The sequence below is a fragment of the Perca flavescens genome, chromosome 11 (genome assembly GCF_004354835.1).
Source record: "Perca flavescens isolate YP-PL-M2 chromosome 11, PFLA_1.0, whole genome shotgun sequence".
NCBI classification, from domain to species: domain Eukaryota; kingdom Metazoa; phylum Chordata; class Actinopteri; order Perciformes; family Percidae; genus Perca; species Perca flavescens.
Genome location: NC_041341.1, coordinates 1,555,424 through 1,566,237, shown reverse-complemented (window position 1 = coordinate 1,566,237; position 10,814 = coordinate 1,555,424). Strand labels below are relative to the sequence as shown.

The window sequence follows — 10,814 nt, the reverse complement described above, 5'->3', positions numbered from 1 at the left end:
TGCCACAGAACAGACCAAAAAGACGAGACGTAATACATCTCTATAGCAGCAGGCGGCGCTAATATGTAATGTCGCACAAGAAATGATTGCACGAACGTGTCACATGGGTTTGTTTTCTCCGGAAATTCAGAGCCAGACTGTCATGGCGGCCAATATGACGATCTCATATTGTACTAAGATAGTTCACTGAAACATGTTTCTGAAAACATTTTAAGCGAGAAATAGGCCGTGCAGTTGCTGAATCTGTCTTCATTTCAGCTCAACAAAGGTCAGTTTAGAAGATTTTCGTCAGATTTTGAGAGACTCTAGTCACCTCATTCCGCTCGTCATTTCCGGGTGAGTCCCGGCTTCCCTGCCGCCAACAGAACATGTCAGGTCGGCCAAAATGAACGCCGACAGCCCCCCAGACGGACGACAGCACGGAACACAGAACAGATTTGAGTCACTGGTCCTACGTTACTGATGATTGAGATATATACTTTATGTATACTGTAAAGTGCTGTGTCTATATATATATACATATGTATATATATATATGTATATATATATATATATATATATATATACATACATATATATATATATTTACACATATATATATATATATATATATATATATATATATATATATATATATATATGTATATATATACACTCGTACCACATTGTTTGCCATGCCCAAAGGTTTTTTCCAAGATGTTTGGCTAATGAAAACATCCATTGTGATGTAGATGAGAACCTGTGGTCAAATCCACAAGACAGAGTTGATCAAGATGTAGAATACAGTAATCACTCCTTTGTTTTTACAGTACAAGCAAGTTGAGGAACACAAAATTTGATGTTAACAGTAACAGTACTACAGTCTTTTCTATTTCCAGTAACAATACTACAGTCTTTTCTATTTCCTAGCTAATTATTTTGCTTTGATTCAAATAAGCCTATTTTGTGAATGCTTTTGATAAATTTCAGATATTGTTCAATGATTCCACTGTGTCTGTAGTATTCTCTCTACTACTGCAGTACTTTTACAGGGATGTACATGTAGCACCATAATGAAACATGTATCACTTATTTTAAAGTTTTTTACAATCACTTTGCTACTAATTTCAGAACCTTGACGTAATTTTTCAAAACTCTAGACACAAAACTCACAACAGTCATCACTTGTAACACAGGCTGTCCAATGTCCAAAACATTGCATTGTGCATTCATATCTTTAAAGAAATCTTGCACTTGTACAATCACTGGTTCAAAAAACTAATGGATTGTGAAATACCATTGAAATGTTACTTTAGATCACCCACACACAAGCTACCCATAGTTTCACTGTGTCATCGTTCGTACAATCATTAAATATTGTAGTACAAAATAGGTGATCGATGTTTCATTATGGTACTAGATGTAAATACATCCCTATAAAAGTACTGCAGTAGTAGAGAGAATACTACAGACACATTGGATTCATTGAACAAAACCTGAAATGTATTGATGAAAAACAATACAGTACGATCACAACATAGGGTTATTTGAATCAAAGCTAAATAATTAGCTACAGAAAAGAAAAGGCAGTACTGTAAAACATCAAATGCATGGTTCCTCAACTTTCTTGTACTGTAAAAAGCAAAACAAAGAAGTGATTACTGTACTTCTACATCTTCATCAACTATGTCTTGTGGATTTGGCCACAGGTTCTCATCTACATTGCAATTAGCCAAACATCTTGGAAAAAACCTTTGGGCATGGCGAACAATGTGGTACGAGTGTATATGTATATATACAGTATATATATAAAGTATATCGAGTTGGCAGAATTGGACAAGCATTTCCAAGGGCCTGCCTCCACATAGTTTAGTACTGTCAATACTGTAAATAGTCTCAAAGGTGGTACATGGGACCATATAAGAATGATGATGAAATATTACATCCATAGATACTGTATTCTAATTGGTTCATGCTCCACACTAATTGGTGACAATGAATCTCGTTATCTTGAAACTTTCATGATCTAAACATGGAATATTGTGTGTCTGTTTCCATACAACTATGCATTAAGAGTAATGGAACAGTTACTTTCACGTCATTTTGAGCAGTTGTATCGATTGATAGATGATTGTAATGAAATGAATAGCCAATTATCTGAACTGTAATGTGTGAATTGCTTTTTGAAATAGTAGTACTTTGATGTTAAGTTGTGCCATATTGAACAGGTGATCTTTGTTAAATGAACAAATGATCTTTGGTTTATGTGTATTGTATCCAAGCAATTGAAAGAAGTGTTAGAGTTTTGAAAAAGGTGTATTTTGATCATTGGTTGTGAGTTTTATGTCTAGAGTTTTGAAAAATGACGTCAAGGTTCTGAAATTAGTGCCAAAGTGATTGTAAGAAACTGTAATGATTGTACGAACGATGATACAGTGAAACTATGTGTAGCTTGTGTGTGGGTGATCTAAAGTAACGTTTCAATGGTATCTCACAATCAATTACTTTTTTGAACCAATGAATGTGCAAGTGCAAGATTTCTTTAAAGATATGAATGCACAATGCAGTGTTTTGAACATTGGATAGCCTGTGTTACAAGTGATGACCGTTTTGAGTTTTGTGTCTAGAGTTTTGAAAAATGACATCAAGGTTCTGAAATTAGTGATTGTAAAAAACTTTAATTTGAGTGTGATGAAGAACTCCTGCAGATACAATTGGGCCACATTGCAAGCTTCTCATCATATTAGTGAGGAAGCTGCCATGTTGCTTCTCTCATCCTGATCTCCTCAGGCTCTGCAGACTGGACCACACTTGTGGTTTACTTCTAGAATATTACAGTAGGCCACTTTGCCGATTCAGATTTGCCACTTGAGTCCATAGCACCATACAATATATGATAAACATGCACCGGCCTTTGTGAAAGTGTATGTTCTGAGAGAGAGGGAGAGAGAGAGAACATTAAACATTTGCATGATTCTGTGCCATCTGCTGCTGCTCCAACAATACAATGGCAGTAAATATTTATATTGCTTACAAGGAGATGTTAGTTTTCTTGATCAGAAAAAGAATGCATTGCAAAGTCAGGACTGGTACCAATTATTTTATTTACAACACACACATGCACACAAGCACACAGCAGCACATAGTTTTTGTTATTTAGTTTTTAGAGTTTTATTTTGTTACGGTGTTATGTTCTAAGTCTTATTATATGTGCTTTAGTTCACTTGTTCATTCCATTCCATTCCATTAAATGACATGTTAGCTGGCGCTATCCAAAGCGACTTATGATTAAGTGAAAGGGAGAGGGAAACCGGAGCACCTGGAGAAAACCCATGCAGACACGGGAAGAACATGCAAACTCCAAGCAGAAAGGCCCCGGGCCACCAGGGTTCCAACCCAGTAGCTTCTTGCTGTAAGGCCACAGTGCTTACTATTGACCATTCCTTATTGTAATTCAACCACACAATACCTATCATGTATTATATTTTATTATCCAATATTGGCCAACTACTGTTTCAAGGGCTTAGTATGAGCAGTGAACATCAAACGAGCTGGGTGATCCAGGCACAGGCCCAGCAGTGAGGAGGTCAACCATGATCACCATGAACTCTGGTCCAGTCTGCAGGGCCTGAGGCCTGAAAAAAGAAAAGAAACACGGCCGCTGTAATGAAACAGAGAGTGAGAGCAAGGCAGACGATCACGGAAGGACAGAATGCGTAATTGTATCCTAAATATATACATTAACTGACCACGGCTCTGATTTGTTTGTTTCAATAAATGCAACATCTTTTCCAAAAGTCAACAAGTAACCGTGGTTAATAATAATGATTTCAGTATTGACCAAAATAATTCTTTCCATAATCGAGCAGCCCTATTTTGAATGCAGGACTTTTCCTTGTAATAGAGTATTTCTACACTGTGGTACTTTTATTAAAGTATAAGTTCTGAGTACTTTTTCCACCTCTACTTTTGTGTGGCGTAGTTTAACAGTTTATTATTAAAGTCAGCAAAATGACTCAGTGATGTCACTTTAATTACTCATAAATTAAACTTTTCATTCGTAGGAGAAAAAGTATGTGTGTGTGTGATAACTGTTGTTTGGTTGTTTCTCAGTTGTCCCCTGAGGCCGGCACACCCAGTGACCACTGGGTGATAATTATCTGGCTGAAGTCAGGCCGCCCCCCCCCCTGAGGCCTGGCATGTTGTTCATCCACGCTAATGACACTCATTACAGTTTCCTTACATCAGCAGTGGGCGTCTGTGTACGCCATATTGGTGTTATCAAAATAGATTGCATCATACTACACACACACACACACACACACACACACACACACACAAAAAAACTATCCAAACTTTCATCCATCCCCTCTCATTGCTCTGTTTGGTGTTATATCACAGGATATGCACTTTCACACCTATAATTCGGTGCATTTCGGTTGCATTTTTCATTTGGTTCGGTTTGCGTTGAACTTTGTCAAACGCACCAAACACTGTAAACACACGTCACACAGTCGTAACGGTCACTTGTTTATTGGACAGAATATCTGAAACTTGCCGACACTTCTGGTCTCAGAAAATAATGGAACAACACCACATTTATAACATCTTGGGTTTTCTGGTTCTGATTTAGTGTTTTTAATATTTTAGAAGAAGGCGAACAATGAGCAGCTGATATACAGCGCGAGTAGGAGAGAGAGATGATGTCACACAGACGACCAGCGATGTTTGCTCAGAACAGCTCATGGATCTAAAAGTTATCGTCCATTAAATCATATATAAGTCTGTAAATTGTGTGCAAGGTTGAAGCTGCATGCTAGTAAATGCTCTGTTGTTGGTTGACTTTCTGTATTTGGGTCAGAAGTTCTCACCTGAAGTGAACCAAACTCTATTTCACTTAGAAGAGAACCGAGACCCCTGTTTTCAAATGAACCAGAGTTTGTTTGTTTGATCCGCACCGGAGATGGGATGAGCTTTCACACCGCACCAAACCAACCAGACTATCAGACCAAATGCTCCAGTCTGTTTTAAACAGACCAAACGAGGCAGGTGTGAAAGCAACCTAAGGGCATTTTCACACCTGTAGTTTGTTTGCTTTGGTCCGAATCAGTTGGTGAGGTAGTAAACTTGGAGCGATTTGCCCTCGGTCAGTTTGGCTTGGTTTGGTTTTACACCTGGAAAAATCCAAGCGTACCAAAATGCGTCATTACAAATCAAAAAAGCTGAACACACCTGACTACGGGCGGCTGTGGCTCAGCTGTGGCTGTGGTAGAGTGGTTTCTTGCCAATCGGAAGGTTGGTGGTTCGATCCCTGGCCCTGCGCCTGCACCAGTGTATGAATGTATGTGAATGGTGAATGGTTCCTGTACTATGTAAAGCGCTTTGAGTGGTTGTTAAGACTAGAAAAGCGCTATATAAGAACAGTCCATTTACTACAGGAGACACTACCTCAGACTGCTGAACACACCTGACTACAGGAGACATCAGCTCCGCTTCATTTTTTTTTTCCAGAGTTCGATGGAAAGCGTACCGAGACCACCTCTTCAAGCAGGTCTCTGTACGCCCCTCAATGAATCAAATAAGTTATGCAATATCTTAAACTAGACAACATAAGATACTCTCTCCAAAAGTCTTTTTTGAAGATTCTTTCTATTTGGGATCCTTTCTTGACATTTGTAGATAAAAGCTAAAGCAAAGAATGTATGAGACACAATATTGTATTTTAATGTGTTGTAATTGATTTCTCTTTTCTCCTTTCAGGTAAATATATAAAGGGACCAGCTTTGATTTAGAGGTGTTGGGCGGGTGGGTAGATGTTTGAATGTTTACATTTTTTATATCTTCTAAACACTAAAAATCCTTAGTCAACAGACATTGATCAAAAAGAAAAGTCGTAAATTTACAAGAAGCAAGCGTGGATGTCCTCTGAGATTCAAGTGGAAAACATAATCTAGACTTCTATAGAAACGGACTTCTTTTCGGAGCCAGCAAAGTCGCCCCCTGCTGGAGACTAGAGAGAATGCAGCTTTAAGGAGCTTCAGCATTGGCTTCCCTTTTGTTAGACCCAGAAGCTCCGTCCATTATCTTTCCAGTCTGTGCTTCACAGCAGCTTCGGTCTGAAGAAATTAATCCCTCTCTCCTTCTCCCTCCCCTCAAACTCCTCCATCCCACACCAGAACAGTGACAGAAAGTTGAAACTGAAAAATAAAATTGGAAATATAAATTGACAGTGAAATGTCATGACATGAAACTTTGGGTCACCCCTCCCCCTGAAAGATTTATCCTTATTATCCTTATCCTGAAATACATGTTTTTTTTACCTTGGTTTTGAGATTTACTCTGAATTCAGAACAAATCAATTGCATGCTAAAGGTCTACAACAACAAGCACGAACAAACAATCACAATCCAAATCATGCTTTGCTGAATCTGCCGATCTTTCATTTTACTCTTTTTAAAGTAAGAGTTATCTCAAGACACTTTACATTTAGAATAGGTCTAGACCACACTCTATAATTTACTAAGACCCAACAATTCCAGTAATTCCCCCAAGAGCAAGTGTGACGGTCCTCGACGTGACAGTCTCACTAGTTTGTGTGTATGGAGCTGCATCTGCACATGGGGAAACCAGACGGAATCAGGGCAAGCATGTCGACATCACGGACAGAGACACAAACAGCATGTGTTGTCTAAAACAGACCTCCTATGTATTTGAAGAGAATAATAAACATAATGAGCATTATAACTCATATAAAGGACAAACTATTTACATTTCTTCAAAAAAGGCCCAAACTTATGCCAAAACTCAAAACAGTGATGAATTTCTTCTCTGTAGAACGGTTTAGAACGGTTATATATATATATATATATATATGATCTTTGGTCACATCTAACTATTCTGTTCTATATCCTCGGGTGATCTCTCCTCACAATAAACAATCTTTGCTTGATCTCTCGGATGACATATTGCCGGCCTTATATGGGCCTAATGTGTTGACGGACCAGCCTTCCATTGGTTGACAACAAGCGTCTCCCAGAGCATCATGGAAAACAAAATGGATGGTTAGCATCAGAGCTAGCGGCGATCAGTAGGTGATAAACAAGCGAAAAATCATAAATTTTGGTTATAAAGTGTATCAATCTTGGACAGATTTGAATTTATTGTTCAAAGACCCCGAAAAACTCTGGAGTTTCAGGCTGGATACAATTTGATCAAGAAGATGCAGATTTTTGTCGTATACGACAACAGACGGTTAACATTGCATACACATGGTTCAACTAACAGATTCAATTATATGTTTGAAACTCACATTGTGGGTTTCTACAATGTTAACAGAATTTTCTTTTGTCTCTCAAAAATAAATGTTAAAGCACATGGCAGAAAATGTACTATGAGTTGTTTTTTCACGCAGATTGAAGGTCAATTAATATTGTGCCCTTTATATCATAACCTAGAAAAGTGGTTCCCAAATCTGGTCTGAGTTCTCTGGTGAGCCCTCTAGTGGAATCCTCCAGTAACAAACGTAGTCAGTGTGTGACACAGCGTAGCTCCCTTTGGACCCTGTGCGACAGCAAAACAGGATAAAAGTTCAGCTGCTGCCTCAGTCTGCTGTAGGTCAGGGGGGGGTGCTGTAGGGGACGGTGCTGTGTATTATTCTAAAACCTATGTTTACATACACTGATGCAAAGACTGTTTTCTGAATATCTTTTTGACTGCTGGACAGACCACTGGACACATATGAACACTATATACAGTATATTGTTTCAGCTGATTATATCAGCTGTTCTAAGACACAAAAGTGGACAACTTCACTACGCTAAAAGCTTTTCAGAAAGGTTGAACTTAATTGCAAATATTTCCCTTGTGGAAAAGAACCTTTTGAATGTCTGTAATATATATGAGCCTTTTTAACCTGGATACATCTCTTTTTAATTCAATCGTTCAACTGTAATATTGTTCAATGAAAAATGTGAGGTTGCTTGTGCATTTAGTTCATGTGACACTGACCTTTTTCCTTCCATATATATTTTTTGAATATGTCTTTCTGAACTATCTGAAATGTGTTACTTATGCAGAATATTATCAGGCACAATTGTTAGAAATGTGCAGTTTATGCAACTTACATGAATGCAGGCTTATTGTAAGCTTTGTGTCTACTGTTAAAATAGGACATTTTAATGCACACATTTTAATCTCTTTTACTGTACCTCAATCTGTTTTCACGTCCCTTCTTCCAGCTCTGCTGTTGTTCAGACATGAAGAGCAACAACAGCCTGAATCCTTTGTATTTTCAGTTCACTCTGTTTGCAGACTTTGGGCCCCTCAGATATCTGTTCTTCAGTCTGTGTCTGTTGCTCTACATGACTGTTGTCTCTGCTAACATTGTCATTATTCTGACAGTCTGTCTGGAGAAGTCTCTGCATCAGCCCATGTATATTTTTATCTGCTGTCTCTCTTTTAACTCTCTGTACGGCTCAGCCGGCTTCTTCCCCAGGTTTCTGATGGACATTCTGTCTGACACTCATTTAATCTCACGTCCATTATGTTTCATTCAGATATATGTTATTTACACCTATGCATCATGTGAGCTGACTATCCTTAGCATTATGGCCTACGATAGATTTGTTGCTATTTGCCAGCCTTTACATTATCACAGCAAAATGACATTTAAGATGGTAACACATCTTGTGATTTTTGCCGTGCTCTACCCTGCATTTGCTATTGGTTTCGGTCTGCTCCTTACTGTTCGATTACCGTTGTGTGGCAATAAACTTCACCGGCTTTTCTGTTCCAACTGGCCTGTGGTTCAGCTCTCCTGTGTGGACACAACTCTGAACAACATAATAACTCAGTTTGTCACGATAACAACCATCTTCATCCCCCTGTTCTTTGTCCTGTACACCTATCTACGTATTCTGCTTGTATGCAGGAGAAGCTCGTCTGAATTCAGAGGAAAGGCGTTACAGACCTGCCTGCCTCACATCGTGACATTCATGACCTATTCTTTCTCCGTCTTCTGTGAGCTGTCATTGACTCGATTTGAGGCTGATAAAATTAATCCTATCATCACAGTTGTTTTATCTTTAGAGTATCTGATGATCCCCCCCATTAATAACCCTCTAGTTTATGGCCTGAATCTACCTCAAATCAAAGGAGTGATATTTAGATTTTTGAAGAAGATTCCTGCTGCGAAAATGTGAAACTTGCTTCTAGAATATGTTAAATGTATTTGTCCATAGATCTTGTTGGTTATTACATTCATTGTAAGGTGGACTATGAAAAGCACGATGTGTTCAACCCTGAATCAAAAGAATGATATTAACATTGCAGATGCATGGTTCAACTAACAGCTCCACAGGCTAAAATAAATCTTTTAAACTCATGTCGTGGGTTTGAATTAGTCTCAAATGTTAATAGATTTTTTTTCGCCCTTTTCTCACACAATAAATGTAAAATCACATATTAGAAATACATATCATGTGCTGCAAAATTTGTCCCAGGGCCACCCACCTTACAGGATATTTCCTTGTGGATGTTTTACTACAGAAAGTGTATAAAACCCATGATAGCAAATAGTCATACATTCTGTTATTGTATTACATATGGATGGAAGTATAGTGGAAATAATTACCACTGATGTAGAACAAATTAGAAATTTGTGTTTTAGCTCTGTATGTTCCACTGTGATTATTCTTTTTTAATATTACTTTGTGGTTTGTGGTGAACCAGTTACCCTTTGTAATTATATTTACACTATATTTACACAATATTATAATGATTTAGAATTTGGAATAAACAAGAAAGTTCAAGAAATATAAAACAAACTCAAAAAAAAGAAGGGAAAGTACAGTGTTGCGGCTGTTAGCAGTCCAACAATGTGCTGCAGTGAGGAACTAAACACTGAGAGATGCATAAACTCACTGTGACGTGCTCAAGATTGTATTGCAATGCTTTATTCCTCCACACGTAAAACACAACTAGTAGTGCAGTTACCAAATTTAAAGTTACTTTGTGAGTCGAAATAAGTGCGTTAGTACGGCAGTCAACAGAAAGTGTTCGCTCCCAGGCTCACCCCCTCTCTGTCAAAGCCCAAAAAGAACATGTGAACAGGTGAAGCAAACATACTGTACATAATGTTATCACTTCCGCTCAAGCCACGATGAACCACCTACAATATAATAATCAATAAATAATATAAATGAGACCATAAACAACATACAGTATGTGGCTCCTACATACAGAGCTGGGGATTGCTCTGGCTTTAATATAGTTGCTAGAGCCACTAACTGAAGGTTGTGTCTGCCAACCCAAAACCACAATCTTTCCCTAATATTAACCAAAACACATTTGGTCTCTTATGGAAACCTTTTAAATTCTTATTATATTGATCTGCAAATTGTAAGAACATTTGTATCACCGTGTGTATTTCGTCCAAAGCAATCCCCACCAATCGGTCCCATAACGTTCCAGAAAATATCGTTTACATATTCTTTATAAATCCTGACAATCATTCCCGGAAATAACCAGGCAGGCCTGCTTTATTGCACCAACCAAATTTTCTTAAAAATAACCAGAAAATAACCAGGCAGATAGAAAATATCGTTTACATATTCTTTGTAAATCCTGACAATCATTCCCGGAAATAACCAGGCAGGCCTGCTTTATTGCACCAACCAAATTTTCTATTACAACCCCTTCCCTGCTGCGGCTTCATTTGCCTCCTCCCGCAGGAGCTGTCAGTCTGGGAGGGTCAATCAGGTAATAGGCTGACACCTGTGGTAAGCCTCAAATTAGGCAAAACACATTTGACTTCAAGTCAAGTGTGTTTTATTGTC

General features: G+C 38.2%; 1 protein-coding gene across 1 annotated transcript; it reads left to right on the top strand.

Moving 5' to 3' along the window:
* Positions 1 to 8,234: 8,234 nt before the first annotated feature.
* Positions 8,235 to 9,179, top strand: LOC114564212 (olfactory receptor 6N1-like). Its single transcript, XM_028591453.1, has one exon. The coding sequence runs from the start codon at positions 8,235 to 8,237 to the stop codon at positions 9,177 to 9,179; it is 945 nt and encodes a 314-aa protein (XP_028447254.1).
* The last annotated feature ends 1,635 nt before the right edge of the window (positions 9,180 to 10,814 follow it).

Bases quoted from the DNA above. Each gene is read 5' to 3' on its own strand.
- LOC114564212 (XM_028591453.1), top strand. From the start codon at position 8,235: ATGAAGAGCAACAACAGCCTGAATCCTTTGTATTTTCAGTTCACTCTG.